The sequence below is a fragment of the Malaclemys terrapin genome, chromosome 14 (assembly GCF_027887155.1).
Source record: "Malaclemys terrapin pileata isolate rMalTer1 chromosome 14, rMalTer1.hap1, whole genome shotgun sequence".
NCBI lineage: Eukaryota > Metazoa > Chordata > Testudines > Emydidae > Malaclemys > Malaclemys terrapin.
In genome coordinates this window covers 3285689-3312999 of record NC_071518.1, presented here as the reverse complement: position 1 = coordinate 3312999, position 27311 = coordinate 3285689, and the positions used below count along the sequence as shown (strand labels likewise).

The window sequence follows — 27311 nt, the reverse complement described above, 5'->3', positions numbered from 1 at the left end:
CTTTGTGGCATGATAATAATACTTCACACCTACATAGCACTTTGACTTTTTCCTCACCTCTTCTTTTTCCTTTAGAATCTGCCTACCCACATATATACACCTTGAATTATTTGTTAGGATACACCTTGAATTATTTGTTATCAAGAGGGGCGATTTAGTTATATCTTGATTGTGTCTTAATCATGGTATTACCTCATTGTAATTAAAGGTCTTGCTATTAATTCTGTGGGGTTTGGTGTGAGAGTGTCTCTTTGTGGAGTCCCCATCCTTTTCCTGCCACATAGCTCTGATGGTGCCTTATGGGCTATTTCTGGAGGGCACTGGCAGGCAAGTGTGAGAACAAAACTGAAAGCAGGAAATGCCTGCAGCCTTCAACTCTTCCCTCATTCACATTCCCGTCTGTTCTGCAAAGGGTAACATGCTCAGAGTTCACCTTCTAAGGTCATTTCTGAAACAACTCATCAAGAAAGTTATTTACAGGTTAAACATGAGTCCAAACATGATTCATGTATTGAGCGGCCAGGATCCAGATCTGAGCTTCACAGCTCACCCCTGTCTATAATGGGATGGATACGACTGAGGACAGTACAAGAAGCAATGGGCTTAAATTGCAGCAAGGGTGGCTCAGGTTGGACATTAGGAAAAACTTCTAAGCTGTCAGGGTGGTTAAGCACTGGAATAAATTGCCTAGGGAGGTTGTGGAATCGCCCTCATTGGGGGCTTTTAAGAACAGGTTAGACAAACACCTGTTGGGGATGGTCTCATTATTACTTCTGTGTGTGCTGAGCTGGCCTTGCCACTGGTAGGGTTTTGTTGATGCTCGCCTTGCCCTGCTCCAGTCCATCCAGCAGCTTTCTCACCCATCATTTCAATTATGTTTGCCTCCCTCCTCCTTTCGAGTCGCTTTTCTGGCTCTTCGTTACACTGTGCATCAAATTCAAACTCGTGCTTTCAAGTCCCTGCCCCAGGCAGTCTCTGCCTGTGGCTCTGACCTGGGCTCCTTTCATGTCTCCCAGAGCACATGCCCCATTCCATCATGGATGCCAGCCTCAATCCCTCTTTCATCTCCCTCCCTCACAAATTTCTCTGTGCCATTTCCCACCCAGCCCCTTCTGCTTGGAACACCCTTCTCAAATCTGTTCACCACCTCTTCATCAGTGCATTGCTCTAGTAAATCCTAAAGACCCACGTCTGCAGCAACGCTTTTTATGCTAAAAAGTAGAGCTACCAAGAGGCTTGACTGCCAAAAGTGAGTAATCAAATACTCCTCTCCTTCACCCATGCTCTCTTATACACCTTCCCCTTTCATCTAGGTGTATGCTTTATTGTCTCTAATCACTCCAGTCCAGTAATAAGACTGCACGCTCTTCAGAGCAGGGACCTTTTTTTTTAGAAGCAGCTAGCACATTTGCAGGTGCTATAAAGTAATTAACAATTATTATAATAACCAAAATCAGAGATCTAAACTCAGCCCCATCTTTAGAAAACAGAGGGAGGGAGGAAGGAAAAGGCTGAACTATATTCTGTACTGAAGGCACCAGCTCCGGGGGAAGCTGGCAAATTAGAGCAAAATGGAAACTCTTCCTACACAATGTTGCTTGTACAGATCCCTGTGCTGCCCTGTATCCTTTTGCATTTTGGTCCTGAGAAGCCTCTGGCAGCCATCCTGCTGAGTGACCAGTATGCCCAATTAATCCTCCATTCAGTGGGCCAGATCCAGTCCTGTTGTAAGCAGATGCAGCTCTAGATAGAATTGCTCCCAACTACACCAAGGCTGAATTTGGTCCACTGAGTTTAACGAACGTCTTTGGGCTGTCAGAGCAATGCAGTAACGGATAAGCAGGCATTTGGGTTCACACTGGCTCTCTCTGGTGCAGTAAATATGGAGTTCATTCTTGCATGTAGCAGGTAGCTGATCTAAAATTATTTCTTGTTCTTTAAATATCACCCCAGAGAGGTGATTGGAGCTGGATGGTCCCGTAGAAGGGAACTTGCCTAAGACTTGGGAGACCAGCATTCAACTGCCTGCTCTGCCATAGACTTCCTGTGTGACCTTGGACAGGTCACTAGCCACTCGGAGTCTTGGTTTCCGTCTGTAATACGGAGGTAAATATCATCCCAATATTGCAAGGGTGCTGTGAGACTAAAGACTGTGAGGTGCTTGGATATCATAGTAATAGGGGCCATATAAGTACCTGAGAGAGAGCAGCTGGATGAAATCATGGTGGAATCAGTCTCCTTTTCTTCTTTGGTTCTCTTTTTAAACTCAGGTTTCAGGGTAGCAGCTGTGTTAGTCTGTATCTGCAAAAAGAACAGGAGGACTTGTGGCACCTTAGAGAGGGGAGGGATAGCTCAGTGGTTTGAGCATTGGCCTGCTAAACCCAGGGTTGTGAGTTCAATCCTTGAGGGGGCCACTTGGGGATCTGGGGCAAAATCAGTACTTGGTCCTGCTAGTGAAGGCAGGGGGCTGGACTCGATGACCTTTCAAGGTCCCTTCCAGTTCTAGGAGATGGGATATCTCCATTATTATTTATTATTATTATTATTTATTTGAGCATAAGCTTTCGTGGGCTACAGCCCACTTCATCGGATGCATAGAATGGAACATATAGTGAGGAGCTATATATACATACAGAGAACATGAAAAGGTGGGAGTTGCCCAACCAACTCTAAGAGGTAATTAATTAAGATGAGCAATTATCAGCAGGAGAAAAAAACCTTTTGTAGTGATAATCCAGATGGCCCATTCCAGACAGTTGACAAGAAGGTGTGAGGATACTTAACATGGGGAAATGGATTCAGTGTGTGTAATGGCTCAGCCATTCCCAGTCTCTATGCAAGCCTAAACTCACTCCTTCTTTAAGGTTATGAAACCTGAATCTTCACCTCAAGGTAAGGGGGGTGGGGGAGCCTATAACCCTCATCATATGTGCTTCACCAGCCTGATAATATGCATGGTTCTGTTGCTGTAGCCCTCATGTGCCCTTCTCCCTACTCCACTGCAGTATTTGTCACGATCCCTTGTTACTTTACTTCTAAGTTGTAAACTTTGGGGCAGAGACATTGAGCCACATTCTCTTTCCACTTACATTAGTGTCCAGATTAACTCCATTATACTCTGGATGCAAACTGGTGTAAATGGGAGCAGAATTTGGCTGTGTTGTCGTTTGTCTGTAAAGCCCCATGCCCATTTATGGCCCTGTGGAAAGAATCGACAATACTAATATGCTCAGTGGCAAGGGTGTGGCCGAAGTGTAAAGTGATGTTTGCTTTTGTTTGGGGACAAAGAATCCCCACTGAGCACAGAAACTTTGGGTGGGTATTTTGAATGTAAACATGGTGACAAATTTCCTGTTCCCCCACACCCACAAAGCCAAATTTGATTTAGCTGCTGTGCTGGGCATTTAGTCATTCTTTAGAACAGTGTAAAGGGATTCAGTTACCAGAAAAAAGACCAGAGGGGAAAAGCACTAACTGGGGCTGGGGAGAGGGAAATAAACTAAACTGACCTTGATCCAAGGCATTCTTTGGGGGCAGTTAGTAATCAGATGGGATTAATGGCTCTTGTTTCTCCCTGGGCTGCCCACAATATGCCTCAGGTCCTGATTGCTAGTGTTTAGATTTGAATAATCCCATGGATAAATTGAATCTACGGATAATCTCATATTCTTCTCATTTCTGAATTCCAGTGTTACAAAGTAAGTTTGCGTGGACAGCAAGATTCCTCAAACAGGAGCCTCTCTCCTACCTTGCTCTATTCTCTTCCTTGCCCAAAATAAAAATGATGTTTCTGCGCTATAAAGACTATCCAAAAGTATTTGTTGCTGATATCCCCAGACCATCTCTAGTCAATATTCAGGTCCCTTGCAATGGGGTGGACAGGTGTTTGTGTACCTGCTCCCTCATCATTCATTCATTAGAAATCTTGGCCTGCATGCAGGATCAGTAGCTAGTTTATCTACATGGGTTAGTAGTTCTGACATGGGATTGAGTTCTCTTTCCACTTTACAAATGGATGTCTCATAGCTTTAAGGTCTTTGTTTCACCCAGTCTACCTCACCCTTCTTTGAAGGTTCCTGCTATTCTTCCTGGTCTTTCTGGACCAGCGTTTCCAGAAGCATCTCATCTTCTCTGAAGAAGGGATTGCATAATCAACAATGCTGATTCGATGCAGCAAGGGCAGGTGAGGTATAGGTTATTCTCATCAAAGATCACGCACACCTCACAGGCACAGCCAGCATCAGTTTGCTGGTCCTTAATTCCTGTGCTGGGCCCTATGTCACAGCAGTGTCCCTCTAGCTGAGGGTAGGAGCTAAATCTCCTCAATAACACTGGTACCCATGATGCAAAGTGTTCAGTAGGAATCTCCATTACAAGAAATGTAAAAACAGATTTAAATTTTATTAGAGAATATTTAAAGAAATAAACGATACAGAAAATTTGAAGCGTTAGTCATTGGTCATTGGGGGTAACATGCAGAGTAAGGGGGTATGTTGGTGTTTTGGGGCTGGGCAGCACACATAGTATATACACACTGCAATGTCCCCAATGAGGGGTGGGTAACCGGTGGGCGGGATCAGGAGACAGTCGATAAACGGTGAGGGTCCACCACCCATACGGGAGGCAGGGACAGTCATGGGTATAAGCAAGCGGGCTGGGTAATGGGGAAGGGGTGACCCTCACGTGGCGGGATTCAGCTAGGTTTGGTGGGTTTAGGGCTCAGGGGATAGGGTCCAGCAGGGGGTGTGTGTGGGTGCACGAGGTCTCCCCGGCTCACTCTCGGTATTGGCGGTGGCCGGTGATGTGCTCGGTGTAAATGTCCCGGGACCAACGGATAATGTCCGAGACCATGAGGCGTCTCATGAGCCGCGCGTAATGACGGCCCACCCCACAGGACCTCAGCACGCATTCGTTACACGGGTCCCAGGCACCCAGGGCCCCAACGAGCAGAGCGTCGATGTGCACCTCGTAGCCCTTGGTCCGCAAGGTGTCAGCCAGGGGGGCGTATTTTTCGAGCTTGCGGGCTCGGGCTTCGCGGAAGGCCGGGGTCCTGTTCTCGAACGGAATCGCTACGTCGACCAGGATGATCTTTTTCCCCACCTCGTCCGTGACGACGATGTCCGGGCGCAGTGGGCTGTCGGTGCCAGGGACGGTGCGGTTGACAGCGATCTCTCCCAGACGCGGGTTGATGGCCTTCACTAGACGGTCCTGGACGGCGTTGTGGCGTAGCTGCCAGGCTCTGGCGTGGGGCTTGCAGCAGCACAGGACGTGGGGCAGGGTTTCGTTGACGTACCCGCACTTCCTGCAGCGTTTGTCCCGGTTCCCGTGGCGGATGGCACCATTGAGAGGGACGCAATTCAGCCGGGCGCGGTGAATGAACCGCCAGTCGGCGAACCGGGTGAAGCTGCCTGTGGGGAGGAAGTGGTTGCTGGAGTCCCACTTGCTGGTTACTTCGAAGACTTTACCCTGGTCCGGCTTTTTCTTCAGGGCGTCCACGTAGAGCGCGTGGACGGTGGCCTTCAGGGATCTCTCCAGCACGCCTCTGGCTCCCGGGGTGACGATGATGTTGTCCTCCGTTCCGATCCGCGGTATCAGGACTCCCAGCTCCTGCCGTTCCTCGTTCCATTCCCAGCGGCAGCCCAGGCGCTTTCCCAGCCGGCGCGTGGCATTGCGGGCGCGGGTCCACAGCGAGGCGAAGTCTCCCCTGTCCCGGGCGAAGTCGCCGTCCAGGGAGCCGCTCAAGAAGGTGGCCACATCTCGGTCGGAGGGAGGTCTGCCGATTCGTTTCTCGGTGGCGGCGTGCAGGGCGGTCGTTGCAACGTTCTTTACCGTGGCGTCCGGGCAAGTCAGGAGGCGGAAGGCGTGAAGCCTAATCATTGCATGAATTTGGTCTTCTGCAACCAAACCATCTTGGGCTGTGGCCGTGTCAGATTTCTTAAGAGAAGCAGGGTTGGACCTTGGCATTACCTGGATGAGAGAACTCCAGGGTAAGTCCAAAGCTACAAGAAGTGTTGGTGCTTACCTCTGCAAGTCAGTACTGACTCAGTACCCCTAACCTGGTGGTAGAGGGTGTAGTACTGCAGGAAGTGGGGCTAGTGACTCAGTAGTTAACCTTTTCCTCTGCACCAGTTAAAAAACCAATGTCCCAGTATAGGCTTGTGGGGAGAGGGGGTTATGGAAATCAAGGTACTGTCTTTTAGATGAAAAGCAAAACAGAGGTCCTGACCTGTGATCACTGAAGAACCTACAGTGCTCTTACAAGTAAGTCCTAGCCAAATTCCAGTTTGGATTCATATCATGCCTTCCCAAGCACCCCCTGCAGTTCCAACTGCATATGGGTCTGGGCTTCTGCTGCACTTCCTGGCCCTGAATGCTAGAGTCATGTAGCTCTGTGCTTTGGACAATTACTGCAGGCTGACGAACCAAGGGACGCACCCTACTCCTGTACTTATTCATTACACCAATACTAGCTTGGATTCTAAATACATTCTATGGGTGGCGTACCTGAGATAACTTATCCACTGATGTTTTAAAAACTCCCGCACCCCAATCTGGGTCTATGCTGGTTAGGTACTATGTATATATCTTATGAACCTTGTAATCCCTCATAACCCAAGCCTGACCCCAGATGTACAGTACCTTCCTTCTTAACTTGTGTAAATTTGATTTTAAACATTAACTTTAATAAAAGTTTTAAATCTGTTCTTATCAGTTTAGAGACTATAGTCTTGATTTTGCAAGGAATGTCAGGGCCTGTCCATGGATACTTTAAAGGGATTAACTAGGGTGGGATTAAATTGCTGCCCTTGGGCAGGCCGGTCCTATATTATTATTATTATTTTATTTGTTTTAACAGTGCCCAAAGTGGCTGAGGAGCTGCCCAACCGAAAAGAGACAGTTCCTGCCCTGAGGAATTTACAAACTAGTCTTAGGGGTACGTATACACTGCACTTAGACACCGTGGCTGGCCTGTGCCCGCTGCCTCAGGCTCGTGAGGCTTGGGCGAAGGGGCTGTTCACTTGTGGTGTAGACCTTTGGACTCGGGCTGTAGCCCGAGGACTGGGACCCTCCCACCTCACAGGGCCCTAGAGCCCAGGCTCCAGCCCAGCGGTGTAGCCATAGCCAGGGTAGACATAGCTATTGCAGTGTAGACATAGCCAGGGTGACCCCATGTGTGAGTTAGCAGGATGGTCGGGCGGGCAAGAGGAGGCAGAAAGCTGGGGCTTAGAGGGAGCCAAGGCTTGTGGACAGCAGGCAGGAGTGAAGAGGTTCTTAATGAAAAATACCCTCGGCGGGTGGGCGACTTACTCAGCTAGTCTCTTGGCAGGAGAGGGTAGTGGCTCTGCGGCCCAGCTCCGGCGGGTGTTCCAGGGGTAACTGCTGCCCTGTGGCTGTTACACGTGTGAGCACAAGAGGAACACTGGCCCTGTGCACGGTGGGCGCTCTCCGGGGGCTGGCTCAGGCGTTCGGAAAGGCCTGGCACTGGACTTGGCACACGCCTCTTTAACTTGCGGCTTTCTCTCCTGTACTAAACTCGCCTGCAACCTGCTGCCTTTCCCCGGCGCTAGGGATCGCCTGGCTGCTTTGCCAGGCTCATGCCCATTCCCCAGGCTCGGCGTGCGCCCCGGGCCGCTCCCTCTCTGCCCCCTCCTGGTCTCCACCCTGCGCGCCGCCTTTGTGTGCGCTGAGCCGGCCAGAGCTCTCTCCGCCCTCCGCCCTCTACCTGGGGCTTCCATAGGCTGCTGCCGTGTTTGCACGCTGCCTGGCTAGGGCGCTGGCTGGTTTTAGGGCTGGGCTGGAGGGATGACAAAGCAGAGGCGAGCCGGGCTCAGCCCTCCTCCTCCGGCTGCCCAGCGCCGCTGTTATGGAAACCAGCCCGGCTTGCCCGAGCACATAATGGAGCAGCGATGGCCAAGGCCGGCAGCAGCGGCGCAGCCCCCCAGGAGAGGCCGGGGGTCCCGGAGGGCCAGGACCCCTGGGAGCTGTCCCTGGAGGAGGTGCTGAAGTCCTACGAGCAGCCCATCAATGAGGAGCAGGCGTGGGCCGTGTGCTACCAGTGCTGCCGGGGGCTGGCGGGCGCGGAGGGGCGCTGGGGGCCGGCGGGCCGGATCCGGGACACGGCGGACATCCTGCTGCACAAGGATGGGACGGTGACCGCCCGGGGGGAGCAGGGCTCGGCCGGTGAGTGCCATGCGGGGGGGCTGGCGGGGCGGGGGTGGGGGGCGCAGGACTCCCTCCACCCCCGTGCGGAGCGCAGAAGGACTTGGCCGGCGAGTGCCATGGGGTGGGGGTGGGGCTGCTGAGGATCATCTCCGGGCCTGGGGGCCTCTCCCCATATTGCAGAGGCTGGGGGACTGGGGCCGCCTCCGCAGCCCTGTGATCACACCCTCCAGAGCCACCCGGAGCCGGAGGGAAAGTCCGAGCCAGGCCTGGCTGGGAGGGGAGCAGAGACCCCAGGCTCCCGCCCCGTCGTTTGCAGGGTGCACCCGAATCTGCCCTCTCCCCACCCCGTCCGGGCAGCTGCTTCTCCGGGGGGCAGCAGCAGAGGGTTGCGGGGAATTCCTGTCTGTTTATAGCCCTGCTCCCCCGGCCCCAGCAACTCAGCTCGTCGCCTGTCGCAGCCTTGGCTCCACAGTGCCTGTGCTGTGTGAACACTTCCCCTTGGACAGCCTATGGATTACAGACAGCGTGTCAATAGGTGTATTTGTAACTGACAGTTGTGATAAGCCAACATACAGCTGCCCAGGTGGTGGGAGACCTTAGAGACGTTTGCGGGCATCCTGCATGCAAAGGGTTGTGAGTCGGGTGGATGGAACAGACATCCCTGTCCGTTCCTATTGCAATGTATACACATGACCTTGCACCACTGGGATGCTGTGATTGAGGTGGTCACATTGTGTCAGGCTTTTCCATTTGAAACCCCCTATTCTTAAGGCTTTAAAAATTTTATTAAGATGATGTTAAAAAAAATAGTGAACAGTTTGAGCATATAAGTTTCTGGATATCAGGGAATAACATACAGATTTATAGAGGATGCAAAGTTTGGTTTAAGATAAAGTGGCATGAGGAATACATAATCTGCAATATCCCCGATTGGGGGTAAAAGGTTGATGGGTCAAAGTACAGACATTGAGATATGAGGGTATGAAGTTCATAAAGTGGCTATGTTCGGGTGTGGATTATAATGAGTGGATATGATGATGAGGATGGATTGACCCTCATTTGGTGAGATTTAATGTTTAGGGAGTTTATGGTTCCAGTTCATATGATCCAACGGAGAAGGTCACTTGGTCTCTTTCTCGTAGAGGGAGAACAATGTCACTCTGGCTCACGCCTCCTGGTACTGTTGGTGGCCAGTGATGTGCTCGATGTAGATGTCTCTGGACCATCGGATGGCATCTGAGACCATGAGGCGCTGCATGAGATGTGCGTAGCTTCGACCGATCCCGCAGGTCCGCAGCACACGCTCGTTGCAGGGGTCCCAGGCACGCAGGGCTCCGACAATCAGGACGTCCATCTGCACCTCATAGCCCTTCGCTCTCACATAAAAAATTAATTGAGTTGAAACCCACCACTCTGATTGTGGGAAGTGGGGGGAGGGTGAGAGAGAGGACATTTGGGGATTTCTGTTTGGGCACTTTTTAAAAAACGTTCAGAATGAACAAACCCCAGAGTTATTTGGCCCTAGAAAACATGCCTGTCCATAAACAGGCCAGGTCCTGGAAAATTTATATCATGTGTAACCCAGAAACTTATAAATATTTTGCTCTTCAGACTTTCTAGCTCTTTGGGTTAAATACTGGTGGTTAGTAATCTGTGTATTAAGAAATGTACTGACAAAACCACCTTACGGGAAAGTTAAGATTGGGAAAGAAAGGAAGAAAAGCAAATACGTTCATGTCTAAGGGTGAAATAATAATAAATATAATGAATAATGGAAATGGACCAGGCCCTGTAGTATCTAGGCAGAAAATGGCAATATTAAGGAAATACACCAGATGCTGTGGCATCTGAGGATATGATGCTTTATCTGAATCACCGTGCTTCCCTGGTTCTCTCTCAGCCTTAATATTAAAGGGATATCACACTGCATGGAGAAGACACACACACACACAATTACTGTGAAGCTGCTCAGTAAGATATTGAAGTGTTGGACACATGACAAGTGCATTTTTTGGGGTGTCAAGATACAGAGATGTTAAAATTCAAAATCTGGATAACAATAGAAGTCTGGGAGTGCAGATCAGTTAGACTCTTGACCACAGTCACTGGTCATCTTAGTCCTCCCATGTATTCTTTCTGTCAAGAAGGGCCAGGCCAGGCCAGCAATGGCAGACGCTAGCAGCACACATTCAAACATTAGGAGATGTCTAAATTACATGTGTAAAACTGAACTTTAAACTTTATTGGATCATCCTTATTACCGATTCATGAGCGCCTCTTACAAAGACACGTTTCATAACCTTGGTAGTTTTATGGTCTATAATTATACCCCCAGTCAGTGGAAATTGTTTGCCATTTGATGGGTGTCTCAGACCAGCACCAAGAGACTAGTAGGCCCGTAATAATAACTATCATGGTAATACTTGTACAGCACTTTTCATCTTCAAAGCTCTGTACAAACATGAACGTACTATTGTACTTTTTGCCTCCGTTCTGTCGGGTAGGAAAGTATTAACCCAGTTTTACAGAGGGGGAAGCAGACAGAGAGAGGTAAAGGGTCAGATCCTGTGAGGCACTGAAGCACTGTTGGAGGGGTGCAGAGCAGAGATGCTCAGCACTTCACATTGTCAGCCCCTAACTGCTCTGCCCGATGTCACCCAGCACTCTCAAGCTATGGGAGGGAGAAATCAGATGGTTTATGGTTGAAAAGCAAGCCTCTTGCAGCCTGTTCTGGCTGTGAGATAACCTCACTCCTGGAATTCTTGAGGCACTTGGCCCTCAGCCTCACTACACCTGACAGCCTCCAAACAGCCACACCTGTCCTGTCAGATGCTGACCCTTGCACGCTCCACAGCTGGGTGATTCAGTGGCATTTAGCTGAGCAATTCCAATTATCATGCCTGTGCCACTTGTGAGTTCTTCCTCCTCCTGAGGCTTCTGGGGATAAATAGGATAAACAAACAGTTAACAAAACATGAATGTGCATTATACAAATGTATGCTACTACTGTGCAGCTCTGTGCCTCTGACCCAGCATAAACTCAGCTTGCCAGCCCCAGCTCTGTGCTTTTACTGCCCAGCTGAACGAGAAGGAAGCTGGGTTGTTACTCTGATAATATTGCCTGAAAACTTTTCACATAACCTCCAAAAACTGGCTGATCCTGTTCCGGCACAAGCACAATTTAAATAAATATGTGCCCGGATACAAAAGGAAGCCACTTTTCAACACAATACTGAAAATACTGAGTGATCTGTCTTTAGTCTTTGTTCATTAAATCATTATAACTCTATAGCCAGTTTTGCCCACAGGCAATGCTGATCTCTTCAGTGGGAAGGAGGCCAAGAATTGCATCATTTGAATGGTCCCTGAAGGAACAATACTGCTGTGCCATGTTCTGTGTAGAAGCATCTCCACTCCTGTAGAAAAGCCTCCATTTTTAACATGGCTTTTGCATGGCTAGTGATATCTTGTGAGTTCAGTGTGCAGCCTCCCTCTCAACACAGTGCAATTCATGCAGGGTCTGCAGGACCTGCCATGTGTGTTTTCATAGTTTGCATGCTGGAAGTGCTTTCTTGTTTGCTTATTATTAAAATCTTTATTGCCTGTTCCCCAGCCAAATTTCTGTAATTCTCTTGGTAAGTGCCACTCTGGGCAGCTTTCAGGGTTTTTAGAAATGGAAATGGCATTGCCTCCTTGGGTGTTTAATACAAAATGCACTTAAATTGTCAGGAGCAGTGATACGAGCCTGGAGCATCGTTAGGCGTCTGTGTTCGTTTCCTAGCAGAGTGTTGGCTAAGGAGAGTGGCTTTAGGAGGCAGTCTCTTGGTCCTGGTAGGAATATGGATTTGCGGAGTCCTGAGACTAAGGGGAGCAGTTTTGCCCTTTTTGGTTTCTTGATTGGGAATGAGCAGCACTGGCCATATGGTCCCAGAGGTTGTCTTGTACTATTGGTGTGCTAGTGCCATGGGGGGAGCAGCAGGATTTCTACACCTGTGATTTAGGATGAGGGCGGGCAGTTATGACAAGGTTTCCTCACTCTGTGTGGCCTCCCAGACACCCTCTCCCCAAACTGTGAACAATGAACTCGTCCCCTGCCCATTGAGCTGTTACATGTTTTGATGTGCATAAAATCCCCTCTGATGCAATCTGGCTTCAGGATTTAGCATATCCCAGACTCCACTGGATGCAACAATTCAACATGGTGCTGCAGTAGAACTGCTGTTAACCTCCTAAACATGCCCACAAACTGTCCGGTGGTTTCTGCATTAACACCTTACCAAGGTTGGCTCCTGTTTATCAGTGTTTCTGCCTGTAACTGGCTCCCGCTGAAGAGCATCTCTGTCTGGTTAGAGCAAAGCATCATTCTCCCTTCCCTAGAAAGACCTGTAAGTGTTGCCTTTGAGGCTACCAGCCCTGGCTTCTCTAAATAACTGGTGTTGAATGTTAGTCCAAAATTGTACCTTTGCATGGCTTAAGGTGCAGGTTTCATGTTTGTAGGGGGAGGAGGCATTCCTCTTGGTAGGCAGGGGAATCTTGCTGGAGTTCTGAGTATCCCCCCTTTCCCCTTGCTTTAAACTCCTTCAAGGCCCTGTCCTTAGTTACCATCCTTCTGGGCAAGGATTGGATGCTGCTTGTAAATGCAGCCAGAGGGGAAGGGGGTGCAACTGAGCACCAAGACATCACCCCGCACTGTCTGATAGTTCTAGCATGTGTCTAGGAGAGAATGTTTCGGCTGCAGGGAACACCAGCCAAAGACAGAACAAGAGAGAAAAGGGAACTGTCCTAAAAGTGACATTCATTCTGGTTATGCAGTGTAAGTGTAGCCGGGTTGCTCCCAGGATATCAGATAGCCAAGGTGAGTGAGATTGTCTCTTTTATTGGGCCCAACTTCTGTTGATGAGAGAGACAAACTTACTGCACAGCCCTGGGTTCTTCTGCTCTGACTTTGTCACTGACTCATGGTGTGATGCTAAGAAAGTCATTGAACTGGTCTATGCCTCAGTTTCCCCATCTGCAAAACCCACCTATTTCTCTCTCAGCAGGGCTGTGACGGTTACATTAATGCTTATACAAGTGCTTTTAGACTCTGGTATAAGAGGATCTACACTAAATGCAAAGAGGTGTTACTGTGGGAAGTTTACTGAATTCGTTGGGCCTATGCAGGAGTTATAGAAACCATGTCCTGGATTGCTGCTCAGCTTGTTCTGCTCACAGCAGCAGCTTCATGTCAGGACACCACTAGTATGTTTTGCGGGTGGTCTGCAGAAAATAACTTTGGGTTCCCTGTGGGTACATGTGGAAGGCCGTGCACCCATAAAGCTGAGCAGTTGGAGAGTATTAAGTTCTCTTTATGTCTCTTCTGAGATAGGCGTTGGGGTCTTTACAAAACATACATGATCTCCAGTTTCACATGCACAACTCTGGGCCTGCTCCTCCTAACTCCATTGGCATTAGTTGAGGTACTCAGTGGAACCACAGTATAGTAATTCTCCGTTTGTGGTTTCCATGCCTGTGCTGGGATTTGTCTGGTCCAAGCAGTGCTGATATTGATGACACTTGGGATTCTTTGTGCAGGAAGCTTTTGGGCCCTCTTGTTTTTGGAGGGGCTGGGAGAAGGTTTAAATTCTTTTCAGTTGTTGTGGATTTCTGAAAACGCTCCATGAGTCCTTAAAGGAATCATGGACGGTGCTGTTGTTGCTTTCACCAGCCTTTCATGGAACATCTTTCTCTCTCTCTCTCTCTGTTATCCTCGGGGCCCTTCGGTTTTGCTTTTTATTTAATTTTTCCCGGGAATTTATCGGTGTTTATTACCACAACAACAAAAAGAGGTGAAAATCGATGGAAAAAATTATTAATAATTTTTCTGAGTAAATCTTGGGGTTTATTTTGGTGGATGGAAGGATGGGGAAAAGTATTCAGTAGATTAATGCTTTGATGAATGGAATTCAATGTGGTTTGCTCAGAACTAAAACAGAACTCAAAACACAATGCCACCTATGAGTTAAAGAAAACAACATACAGTAAAAGCTTTGTTATCTGGCATATTGGAGGAATGGGGGGTGCTGGTAAGTCAAAAATTCTGGTTAACTAAGAGTATCAATGGAGGGAGGGAGTTTGGCTGGGGGTTGGGGCATGGGAGGGGGTGCGGAGCACGGGCTCTGAGAGGGAGTTTGGGTGTGGGAAGGGTTTCGGGGTGCCGGATCCGGGCGGCGCTCACCTTGGGTGGCTCCCTGCAAGCGGTGACATGTCCCTACTGCTCCTAGGAGGAGGCATGGCCAGGCGGCTCTGCGCACTGCCTCCACCCACAGGCACTGCCCCTGCAGCTCCTATTGGCCACTGTTCCCAGCCAATGGGAGCTGCAGAACCAGCACTCGGAGCGGGGCAGGCGCGGTGCACACCATTCCTCCACCTAGGAGCAGCCGGGACATGTCGCCACTTCCAGGGAGCCACATGGAGCCAAGTAGGGAACCTGCTGGCCTCGCACCAACCGGGCTTTTAATGGATATCAGAAATGCCGGTTTCTAGAGCTTTCCGGTTGGTAAAGAGTCGGATGACACAGCTTTTACGTATCTCTAATGCCCAAATAAAACTTTTCATTTGAATAAAGTTTACTGTTGTAGACTTAGAACTATTAGCTATAGATATTTACATTTAATAATTGGGTCACACCATTTGCAGCGCATACACTCAACTTCATCCTTTTCTCCTGTTTTTATTTTTTTTTTAAACTTTCAAATATTGCCTTGGGTTCTGAAACATATTTTGATACAGATTTTTGTTTTCTTCCCATTTTAGTGTGTCAGATCTTTAAACCGTTATTTGCTAACAGCTTGAAATGTGTACGTGATGGGCATGAGATTCATCAGTATGTTCAGATGTGCACGCACTTCAGAATTTGCATGCGTGCCTGTTGGTTTATTGGGTGTATCTTCTAGACTAATATATAGCCTTACTTCAACAGGCAGCTTTGCATATCCACACAGACTAACATATCTCATGCAGAGTATTGTCGTTTCCTAATAAAGCTATTTTTTATATATGTGAATGATACAAAAGTAGGGTGAAAATTAGAAAAAAAAAGAAAACTTTTTGTAAAACTTGGGACTTTTTCGGTACGAATCGGTTTAAACTGAAAACGAAGGGGCTTAGTTATCCTCAATGATTCTGACAAATGGCAATTTTACAATAAACTCCATATCCTCAAACCCAGGCGGTGCGTAATTGAGGCATGGGAAGGTTAAGCCAGCCCAACCCTCGTGCTGCTGGGGAGAGGGGGAAAGAAGCAGTGGTGGATTCCCCCAGGGGCCCCGGCCAGTTTGGCTGGAGGAGCTCACACTGCAGTGGGGGCACAGAGCTTTTCTGGTCTCAGGGGCACAGTGGGAGGCGTGGCTTGGGGGAAGAGGCGGAGCGGGATGGAATGGGGGCGGAGCCACAGGGGAAGGGGTGGAATCGGGTGGGACCATGGGCGGAAGGGGAAGAATGGGGGAGGGGCTCTGGCCTCAGAGCTCTGCCGCTGTGGCCCCCGGCCAGGGGGAGGGGCTCTGGCCTTGGAGCTCCAGCCAGAGCCGAGAGCTCCGTCATGATCCTGGCCACTGCACGTGTCCTCAAATGTGAGGTGTATGGGGAGTGAACAGGAAGTATTAGTTCATAAGCTAAATTATGCCTTAATTGGCCTCACAGGGACTTGGTGGGAATAAATCTCTTGCCTGGAATATTGGCGTGGAGGGATATAGCTTGTTCAGGAAGGGCAGGCAGGGCACAAAGGGAGGAGGGCTGCACGGTACATCAAGAATATATACACTTGTTCAGCGGTCCAGAAGGAGGTGAGAGGCAGAGCACTTGAAAGCCTCTGGGTGAGGACAAGGAGAAAAAAACAGGTAGGAGGAGGAGATGGGTGAGGCATTTCAAGAGCAAATAACAGAACTATCCAAAACACCAGTGCTCGGAATGGGGGACTTCAACTACTCAGACATCTGTTGGAAAAGTAATACGGCAAAACAGAAAATGTCTTATAAGTTCTTGGAATGTCCTGGGGACAAGGTTTTGTTTCAGAAGGGGCAGGATGTAACTGGGGGACCGCCATTTTAGACTTGTTTCTGACTAACTGGAAAGAATTGGTAGCGAATCTGAAGGTGAAAGGCAACTTCCTCACTACCGCGGCTAGCATCGACTTACAGAGCGGTGCACTGTGGATAGCTATCCCACAGTTCCCGCAGTCTCCGCTGCCCATTGGAATTCTGGGTTAAGCTCCCAATGCCTGATGGGGCAAAAACGTTGTCGCAGGTGGTTTTGGGTACATGTCATCAGGCCTCCCTCCTTCCATGAAAGCAACAGCAGACAATCATTTCGTGCCTTTTTTCCAGGGTCCCGTCCGCCGGACCCGCTCAGCCCACTGCCTGCCTGGAAGATTGGAGCCCCAGCCAGGCAGTGGGCTGAGCGGGGCCGACGGACGGAGCCCCAGTCCGGCAGCAGGCTGAGTGGCTCAGCCCACTGCCAGTCTGGGGCTCCGTCCGCCGGCTCCTGCCAGCCGGGATCCCGCTCAGCCCCGCTCAGCTGGCAGACCTCGGTGAGGTCAATCATGGGTGCTTGGACAGACATGGCTAACCTCCTCTTAGCGCACCGAATGGAAGTGACTCCAGGTCATTCTCTTCTTTAAGTTTTCGTCTCATGGAGATTCAGTCCTGCCTGGACTATCATGTGAGCTGGAGGCTTCTGCCTCAGGCTGCTCTCCGAGCTGGCAGCACCACGCGGTCGCATCTACCCCAGCCTGCCCCTTGCTCCCATGGCTCATGAAGCCTGGACAATGGAAAGGAGCAGTTCAACTTGTGGAATGACAAATCCAGAATGAAGGATGCACTCTATGGGCCGCGTTAAGATTATTTCAGAGTCCTAGAGAGCATTTAGTCCCTATAAAAGCCTTCATGAAAATTTCAACCTGCCCCTAACAAAAATGTTAATTTATCAGAGCAGCTGAAAGGGTAAGGAACCCGGGACTATAACTTAGAGAGAGCTTCCATATTATTTAACTCATAATTGATATAATTCAAAGTAAAATTTCACAGTGCGGTCTGTTCTAAGACTAAAAATGCAGGAGGGGAGTCAGAAAAAGGAACCTGTTTCCGCCCGGTTTCAAACTGGGGACGTTTCACGTGTTAGGTGAACATGATCACCACTACACTATGGGCTTCTCTTTTTTTGCCACGAACTTTGCCGAATGCACAGGAATGTTTTCTCTAGCTACAGAAGCTACCTAATGCAATGTCTATATCTATGGCCTTCCTGCTCACAAAGCGGTCATGCCCCCGCCCAAGGCTGACACAGCGCGGAGTGCATTTGACACAGCAAACTGGCTCGGGCAGGATCACTAGCGAGGCATGATACTTTTGCCATTAAGCAAACACAGCAATTCTTTCTTGGCCTCTGCCACTGAATGCCGCCATGCATTACGCTGTGCCCTATCAGTGTGGGAGGACTGCATGAGTTCAGAAAACATGTCATCGCGAGTGCATTTTTTTCGCCTTCTAATCTGCAATAATCTCAGGGACAGAGATGATGGGAGAGCGTAGAAACATTCGGGGGGGACTGCATGGTCACCTGTGCTGCTGAGTTTGCCACGCTGGCCAAACAGGAAATGAAATTCAAAAGTTCCCAAGGCTTTTCCTGTGTACCTGGCTAGTGGATCTGAGTTCAAAGTGTTGTCCAGAGCGGTCACAATGGAGCACTCTGGGATAGCTTCCGGAGGCCAATACTGTCAAATTGTGTCCACATTACCCCAAATTCGACCCGGCGATGTCGATTTCAGCGCTAATCCCCTCATCGGGGAGGAGTACAGAAATCGATTTTAAGAGCCCTTTAAATCAACAAAAATGGCTTCGTCGTGTGGATGGATGCAGGGTTAAATCGATCTAACGCTGCTAAATTCGACCTAAACTCGTAGTGTAGACCAGGGCTATGGAAAGGAAGGCCTGAGAGCAGCAGAATAAGGACAATGGATTTCTAAAAAGCGCACTTTAACAAACGCAGAGAACTGGTAGGTAAGATCCTATGGGAAGAAAATCTAAAGGGAAAAAGAGCTCAGGAGAACTGGCATTTTCGCAGAGAGACAGTACCAGGTGCATCAGCAAACTATCCCGATGCAAGGGAAAGACAGGAAGATTAGTCAGAGGCCAGTATGGCTGCGTCAGGAGCTCTTGAATGACCTGAAAATCAAAAAGGATCCTATGAAAGTGGAAACATGGATAAGTTGCTAAGGAGGAGCACTAAGGAATAGCACACGCATGTAGGGACAAAATCAGAAAGGCTAAGGGACAAAATGAGCTACACTTATCTAGGGACATAAAAAGCAATAAGAAAAGATTCTATAAATACATTAGGAGCAAAAGAAAGCCGAAGAAAAATGTAGGTCCTCCACCTAGCAGGGAAGGAGAGCTAATAACTGATGACATCAAGAAGGCTGAGGTGTTTACTGCCTATTTTGCTTCAGTCTTCCCTAAAAAGGTAAAATGTGACCAGATACTTAACGCAATGAATATTAACAAAAAGGGGGAAGGAACACAAGCCAAAATAGGGAAAGAACAGGTTGAAGAATGTTTAGATAAGTTAGATGTATTCAAGTCAACAGGGCCTGAAGAAATGCACCCTCTGGTACTTAAGGAACTAGCTGAAACAATCTCAGAACCATTATCTTTGCGAACCCATGGAGGACAGGAGAGGTCCCAGAGGACTGGAGAAGGGCAAACGTAGCACCTAGCTTTAAAAAGGGGAACAAAGAGGACCCAGGGAATTATAGACCAGTCAGCCTAACTTCAGTTCCTGGAAAGATACTGGAACAAATTTAACATTTTTATTAAGATGATGTTAAAAAAAAAAGTGAACAGAGTTTGAGCAGAGAAGTTTCTGGTTATCAGGGAATAACAGTCAATTTGTAAGCACCTAGAGGATAATAGCCAGCATGGATTTGTCAAGAACAAATCATGGCATACCAACTGAATTTTTTCCTTTGACAGGATTACTGGCCTAGTGGATGGGGGAAGCTATAAACGATATATCTTTATCTTAGTAAGATTTATGACACAGTCCTACATGACATTCTCATAAAGAAAGTAGGCAAATGTGGTCTAGATGCAATTACTATACGGTGAGTGCACAACTGTTTGAAAGACCGTACCTGAAGGGTTATCAATGGTTCACTGTCAGACTGGGGGACATATCTAATGGGGTCCTGCACAGGTTTGTCCTGGGTCTGGTAACATTCAATATTTTCACTGGTAACTTGGATAATGGAGTGGAGAGTATGCTTATACAATTTGTGGATGACACCAAGCTGGGAGGAATTGCAAGCACTTTGGAGGGCGGGATTAGAATTCAAAATGACCTTGACAAATTGGAGAATTGGTTTGAAATCAGCAAGAGGAAATTCAATAAAGATAATTGCAAAGTACTACACTTAGGAAGGAAAAATCCAATGCACAACTACAAACTGGGGAATAACTGGCTAGGTGGTCGTACAGCTGAAAAGGATCTGGGGGTTATAGTGGATCACAAACTGAATATGAGTCAACGATGTGATGCAGTTCCAAAAAGGCTAATATTGTTGTGGGGTGTATTAACACGAGTGTTGTGTGAAAGACACCGGAGGTCATTGTCCTGCTGTATCTGACACTGGTGAGGCCCCAGCTGGGCTCCTGTGTCCAGTTTTGGGCACCGCACTTTGAGAAAGACATGGACAAATGGGAGAGAGTCCAGAAGACAGCAACAAAAATGAGAAAAGGTTTAGAAAATATGTGAGGAAAGGTTAAAATACCGGGCATGTTTAGTCTTGAGAAAAGAAGACTGAGGGGGACCTGGTAACAGTCTCCAAATCCGTTACGGGCTCTTATGAAGAGGAAGGTCAATTGTTCTCCCCATCTAATGAAGGTAGGACAAGAAGTAATGGGCTTGATCTGCAGCAAGGGAGATTTGAGGTTAGATATTAGGAAAATCTTTCTCACTGCAGGACAGTTAAGCCCTGGGATAGGTTACCAAAGGAGGCTGTGGGATCCCTGTCAATGGAGGTTTTTAAGAACAGGTTCGACAAACACCTGTCTGGGATGGTCTAGTGTTATCTGGTCCTGCCTCGGTGCGGGGGGCTGGACTTGGTGACCTCTCAAGGCCCCTTCCAGCCCCACAGTTCTGCAATTTTATGATCCCCTGCTTTCCCCTCATTTGCTGTTTGGATAGGAGCAGCATCAAGCTGCTTTCCATTTTCTCTTAATGGCAGCGTGCTTTACTGCTGAGATCATGTTGAACTGATTCCTGAGTGTATTGATTGTCTGAAGTGTGAGCAGCTGCGGTGGTGATGCCCTCGGTCCCATTCGGTCACTGCCTCGCAGGCCAGTCCACACTGCTCAGGGGAGCTGGCCTAGAACAGTGCTTACAGTGCCATGTGTAAGCACAATTGTTCCTCTTCTCTGTGTAGCTTGGTAGGCGTGAGCAAACCCTGCTGCCTGCTGCAGGCACTTGTGACTGACTCTCCAGTAGCAAATGAACGTGTCCAGTCCAATGCTCAGGAGAGACCCGACCATCAAAAAATGACGAGCACAGCACAGAACTCTTGAGATCTGCCAACCGCAAACTGGTACGTGTGTAGCCCAGCATTTGTAAATGTCCCTTCAGTATCATGGCGCCCAACACATCCCTCCACTTGTGCGTGGTTCGGCAGGAGCCAAATGCTCTCGCAGACAATAGTGAGTAAAACAGTGTGCGAAGGGGAGAAGCCTCCTGCCCGTTACTCCTTCTCAGGGCTGGCGCTGTGACCCTCCAGGTGTCCAGCACCCACTCAGATTGCCAAGGCTTGCTCTGAGTGACAGTGGGTGATCTCTAAGGGTGAAATTCACCCCTGGGCCTAGGGCTGGCCCAAGCCCTGCACCACTTAAATCCTCTGTGCTCACATGGGGCTGCAGGGGCACAGACCTGTGCCCAGGGGTGAATCTCACTCCACCTGAGCAAAGGGGGATTTCTTTTGAAACCCTCCTGGAGCAGATCTGCAGGGCTCTGCAGAGTGCACTCGCTGCCGTGCTGCAGCCCCCTCGCTGCCTGCCGGCTCCTTCAGAGCCCAGGACAAGCCTTTGACCAGTGCCCTGCTTGTGGGTGTCGCATGAGCTCTTTGTCTGGAAGTCACTCTGAGCGCTATTGACTAAATAAATGGCATGTTAATGGCCCGAGCTCCCTTGTGAACACAAATCCAGTACGTGGCTTTGGAGTTGTGGCTATCGCAGAAAGTGAAGCTGGAAAGGGCCCATTAAGTCACTTTATCCTCCCACAGGGCCAGTGCAGGATTGTTCCTATAGTGTTTTCATTAGTGCTTTAGCCAGTCTAATTTTAAATGTCCCACTTTCCTTGGAAGAGGATTCCACATGCTAATAAACCTCACAATTAAACAATGTCCCTGAAGTTGGTCTGACTTTCCCTTTAATTAGCCCCCCCATCACCACTGGGGTGCTGCAGTAACTCCTTTCCCTCTGTGATGCTCACACATAGGGGTTTATCCTATTTCTCCTCTCCTCTCTAATGTTCGTTTAGCCCGCCAAACACATTTCATCCCTTTAATCTTTCCTAATAAATCAACCCCTCCAGTTCCCTCACACCATTTGTTGCTCCTCTCCAGATTTCTGACACTTTGCCAACAACTTTCTGGTGTTTAGAACCCAGGATATTTGTACTTGGACCACGTCTCACATAGGCGGCCACACCTCATTATCCCCATTTCACTGATGGGACTCAGAGGCTGAGTGACTCGCCCAAGATCGCTCCGCAGGTCAGGAGTAAAACCCAGGGCTCCTGACTCCTGGTTCAGTGCCTCGTCCATTGACCCGCTGAGGAACGTACCCAGAATTCTAGCTGTTGATTTCCCTGCTCTGACATGACACCTCTACATGTGCAAGCCAAATGAGAATTGGGATTTTAGCATAAACTAGCACAGCCATACTGCACTCCAAGTGTTCATCCAATTTGCTGTCCATTATTAGTCCTACGTCTTTTCCCACGTTACTGCTTTCCGGTTACCTGCCTCCCATGGAATATCTGTGTTTTGGGTTATTCCTCCCCGAATGGATTAGCTGCAACTGCCCAGGTTGAATCTCATTGTATTTTCTGCCCACGTTTCTACTCTCTCTTGGTCCCTGGGGGTTATTTCTCTGCTCTTCCTGGTATTTGTGGTGCTTCCCAGTTGAGTGTCATCTGCATAGCTAATTAAATGTGCTGTGTACCTAAAAGGCTGATCCCTGCTGCATCCAACTTCTCTGCCCCCCGTGCCCTCCAGCCTCAGTACATTGCTGATCTCATTACTGTAAGAACCTGCAGGACCAGAACCTGAGACTATGGGGGTGCCAGGCTATGACACTTCTGCATCGGGTTTCCGCTGGGGGACCCTATGGAGCTAGACACTGCAGGAAGTACCGACCAGCAAGGCCTGAGTGACGGCCCCCCCCAGAGCCCACTGATTGGCCCAGGCTGGTGTATAAACCAGGAAGTCATCACAGGGAGCTGTCTGAGCAGTGATGCATACTGGCTGCTTGCTTCCACTCCAGACATTGGCTTGCTCTGAACCCCAGACTCTGGTTCCTGACCCTGGCTCAGCCTTGACTCCGCTGCTTGCCTTCTGCCTGCAGCTTGGGGCTTGATCCTGACGTCCTGGAATCCTGACCCCCAACTCCTCTACTTGTCTCCTGACCGCAGCTGGGTAACGGATCTGCGCACACAGGCTGCCCGTGGCCCGGCCTGTCGGTACCTATCATTGCAGTGCAATCCACATGACAGTGCACCATCTTCAAGACAATTAGAATGAACTGTTTCAAGTAAAGTTTTCTGAGACTGCGACCAATGTTTTATACATGCTCTCAAGGTACCCCAGTACTGCATGCCACCAGGGCCTTATTCAGCATGGAAGGAATGCAAGATCAGGCCTTAAATATGCAGTGCAGTCCTGCTCGTCTGGAATGATTTGTCCTTCTTAAATCCAAGCCGCTCATTACTTCTGGTGCTGTCATCTTCTAGGTGCTTGGTATTTGTTCCATTGCTTTACTAGGGACTGTAGGTAGAGTTCTTAGCCATTGCCGGGAGCACCTCCTTCCCCTCCTGCTCTTACCCCTTTGAAAAGGACATTTACCACATTTGCTTTCTTCCGCCTACTGATACCTGCCTGGTTTTCCATGACGTAATCAATAATAGTCAGTGTTGGAGGAAGTTTATAACAATTTAACACTTTTTCCTCTGCAAAAGCTTGAGTGTAGGCTTGGCTGGATTAGATTTTTATTGGTAAATGTCAGTAAACATCAATTTCACTGTACACACACACACCGATAGACAAAACAAGTTTCCATCTATGATGATCAAGCTTTACAGGTAGGCAAAGTAAGAACAATGCTGCTTGAGAACTTGGAGTTTGATTTAAGGATATTTCCTTTGTATATTTTGACATTTTGTGTTTTAATGGTTATAAAGCTTTAACTTTTTGAGTCACATATACTGTCATTAAATAATTGTCTAATCCCCCCATAATTTCCTGAAACTCTGAACATTCACATCAATGAAATAAAAGTACTATTATTTTTGTTGTATCCATTTTGTCACAGCCGCTGTCTTAGAGAGTGATCTCCCGGGTTCCTATGTGATACTTTAAGATTAGTGTTTTGGGGATGGGGGGATTGCTTATTACTTCTATAATATCTATACTATGGTAGGGCCTACAGTCTCCAATCTCATAGTGCCAGGCCCTGTCAGAACATAGAAAATAGACCTTTCTCCCGAGCTGACATTTCTTCCATTCATGCAGCGAGGAATGAAGCAGGTGCATGGACTGGAAAGCTTGCTATCTGTAACAAAGGTGGGGGTGAGGCAGCATCTGCTAAACCTTCACATTTTCAAATCAACAGGTGAGATACCTTATCCCCCAGAGTCTTAAGAGAGCTAGCGGAGGAATTATCAGAATCACAAATGTTAATTTGTAAATTAGCTGGGGTGATTCCTAGGGGTTGCAGGACTACCAATGTAAATGCCAATATTTGAAAAGGGTAAAAGGGATGATCTTGGGGTTACAGATGGGTTAACCTGATGTCGAGCCCAGGTAAAATTAGAGAACTGTTAATTCAGGACTCTATCAATACAGAATTAGAGGCTAAAAATACAATTAATGCCAGAAAGCGTGGTTTTGTGGATGGTAGGTCTTGTCAGACAAGCCTGCTGTCTTTTTGACAAGTTTACAGGTCTGGTTGATAAATGCAGCTGTGTTGATACAATATACTTAGATTTATTTAAGGCATTGGACTTAGTACGACATGACATCTTGATTAAAAAAACTTGCATCATGTGGAATTAACAGGGCACACATTAGATGGATTAAAAACTGGCTCACTGACAGACCTCAAAATGTGGTTGTTAACGAGGAGATATCAACGAGTGGGGCCATTACTTACCAGGGTCCCCCAGGGATGGGTTCGGAGTCCAACTCTATTTAAAATATTTATCAATGATCTAGAAGAGGATATAAAATCTCTTCTGGTAAAGTTTGCAGACGACACAAAGATTAGTGTGGTAGTAGATAATGAGAGTAGAGTGATCTGATTCGCCTTAATACAGCCAATGCAAGGTAATATGTCTGAGAACCAAGAAGGCAGGATGTATCTACAGGATGTGTCTTGGAAAGTGGTGAGTCAGAGAAGCGTTTAGTGGTCATCATAGGTAATCGCCTCAACATGTGCTCCCAGTGCAACGCTGTGGCCAAAAGGGCTAACGTGGTCCTTGGAGGTGTGAAAAGGGGGACTATCCAGTAGGAGTAGGGAGGTGAACTTGCCTCGGTATACAACGTTGGTACGACTGTTGCTGGAACACTGTGTCCGGTCCTGGGGTCTGCACCTCAGGAGGGATGTGGAAATCCTGGAGATAGTTCCAAGGAGGGGCACAACAATGACCCCGGGTCTGGAAAACAAGCCTTGTGGTGTGAAGCTTGTGGCACTCAGTCTGCTCAGTTTGTTGAAGAGAAGCTGAGAGGGGATGTGATCACTGTGCCCGGAAACGCAGAAAGGGGATCTGAGTTGGGCCGGGCGGGGGGCGGTGTCTTTACTACCTTGCTGACAAGGCAGAACAAGAATCAGTGTCTGGAAGTTGAAGTTAGACAAATTCACCCTTGAAATGAGATGCCTTTTCCTAGCTGTGAGGGTAACGAAATATTAGACCAGCTTCCCAGGGGAGTGGCAGCCTCACCACCACGTGGGGCCTTTGAGGAGATTAGCTGTCTTTCTAGAGGCCATGCGTTAATCCAGCTTCTGGGGAACATTCTGCAGCCTGTTATACAGGAGCTCAGCCCAGATGATCACTGTGGTGCCTCTGGCCTTAGAATCGATGGAATCGAAGTGTAAATAACTTACAGGCACAAGCTAGCGGCGTTATAAAAGCAAAGCTTCAGGAGTTTGATTTATAACCCAAACTCCCAATGTTCTGCAGCTGCCAGAGGAGCACTAACTGTGTCTGTTTCTCTCTTCACAGAGCTTCCCCTGACCCTGTCACCCTCAACGGAAGCACAGGTATGTCGCTAATGTGATTTTTCAGAAAACTGTTCAAGCAAATAAATCTCGTGTCTTGTGTGTGTGGATGTGCACAGACGGTTTCTTTTTAAACCCAAACAGAGCTCTGATGACAGCATTAGCTCATCCCCTTTCTCGACTAGCTGCTTCTTGCAGTGTCCTGGCCTTTGCACCCGCTGGGTCCTGCAGTCAGCATGCATGGTGGGGGCTGAGGGAGGAGGAAGCATTGTGCCCCGTGATTATTATACACAGGAAAACTCCATTCAAAAAAGCATGATGTGGCCATTTGGGGAACACCTCTCGCTGACTCCCGCTCTGGTGTCAGGCCTCAGGCCTTTCCCTCTCCTGGGGTGAAGTAACGTGAGTCTCTCGCTCTTAGACCAGGCCCTGAGCTACATCAACCAGCGTATGGGTGATCGGACTGAGTTCGGCACTTGCGGTTCTTCCCAGCGGGAGTCTGAGACCAATGGGGATTCTAGACTGACCAGCCAGCTTGTTTAATATTAACAGTAGGAAGAAATCATAACATAAGAGAAAAGGGGGTTTAAACCGGCAAACAGTCTGCACGCATGTCTAGCGTACTTAGAGCTTCCCGTTCCCTGATGGCAGCTTAGGAAAGCCTAACATCTTCGGCCACCCCAGCGCTGTCTGTGTGTCAGTCTGAACACCTCAGCAACAACTGCCTGACCTCCGGACAGTCTGCCTTTTTAATGCTTCGGTCCTTTTGATCTGCTGGCCCCAGCACTGGGAGAGCAAGCTTTGTAATGGGGCTTATTGCTCAGGCATTGTCTCTTAACCACCCTGAAGAGCTTACTGGGAGTTGGCGTATCTTGAACTGTTGTTGCACTTCCAGCTTGTTTTTCCAGCAGCCTGCTGCTAATGTAACCAACACATCCATACAGTGAGCACCCCAATACCATGTCACACACACAATTCACCAGTTGTCACAGAGCAGCCTGGGTCTGTCACACCCTTCTCAGGGGAAAGATTCAAGGACTGAGCTAAGAATATAGGTGGGTCACTGATTGATTCTCCTCCTGTGTAACCATGTGCCCTGACAGAGAGCGGGGAAGAGCCAGAGGCTGCTGTAAATATGGCCATTAAAGTTCTGACTGAGTGCAGAGGTCATGACCTGCCCAGATACACAGAGCCAGAGCAGCCGGGAGGCCTTCCAGGGCATTCAGTCTCTCCCAGGTTGCAGTGACTAGCCTCAAAGCATGAAAATAATGGGACAGGTGCAGCGCATCTTCTGGCATTACAGGGGCCGGTTCCTTTCTGCCGCTGCCTGGCGCGGTGTCAGCAGGCTGGGCAATCGCTGCTCTCAAACCATCGCTCCATCCGCACGTGTACCTGGTGCGTGTGAAGGGGCGGCAGCTCCAACCGCTGGCCTGGTTCCAGGTCACGGCTGCCGATCCAACACCCCGCTGCCTACGCTGTGTGCTGCCTTCACTGCCCTGGTGGCCGGGTGGCTCTTGTTTTTGAAATTGGACACACATTTTTTTGCCCTCTGCCACTGGCTGGCGTTTCATATTTTACTAGGCAATCAGACTGCAGCATGAGTGACTGTGCTCAGTGAAATTGACCAAAGCA

The 27311-nt window shown here is 48.6% G+C and overlaps 2 protein-coding genes across 4 annotated transcripts in view; one reads left to right on the top strand and one right to left on the bottom strand.

Moving 5' to 3' along the window:
* Positions 1-4397: 4397 nt before the first annotated feature.
* Positions 4398-7627, bottom strand: LOC128848876 (uncharacterized). The gene is made up of 2 exons (XM_054049121.1): positions 7309-7627; positions 4398-5967 (listed from the first exon to the last, which is right to left on the bottom strand). Exon 2 carries the CDS (start codon positions 5962-5964, stop codon positions 4774-4776), a length of 1191 nt encoding a protein of 396 aa, XP_053905096.1. The 5' UTR covers positions 5965-5967; positions 7309-7627; the 3' UTR covers positions 4398-4773.
* Positions 7628-7808: 181 nt separating this feature from the next.
* Positions 7809-27311, top strand: part of SPIRE2 (spire type actin nucleation factor 2) — a 46011-nt gene continuing 26508 nt past the window's right edge. For all 3 annotated transcript variants that reach the window (XM_054049400.1, XM_054049399.1, XM_054049398.1), the window contains exons 1-2: positions 7809-8181; positions 25684-25721. In XM_054049400.1, coding sequence (XP_053905375.1) covers positions 7908-8181; positions 25684-25721 — 312 coding nt within the window. In that variant the 5' untranslated portion in view covers positions 7809-7907. The remainder of the gene's footprint in view (positions 8182-25683; positions 25722-27311) is intronic.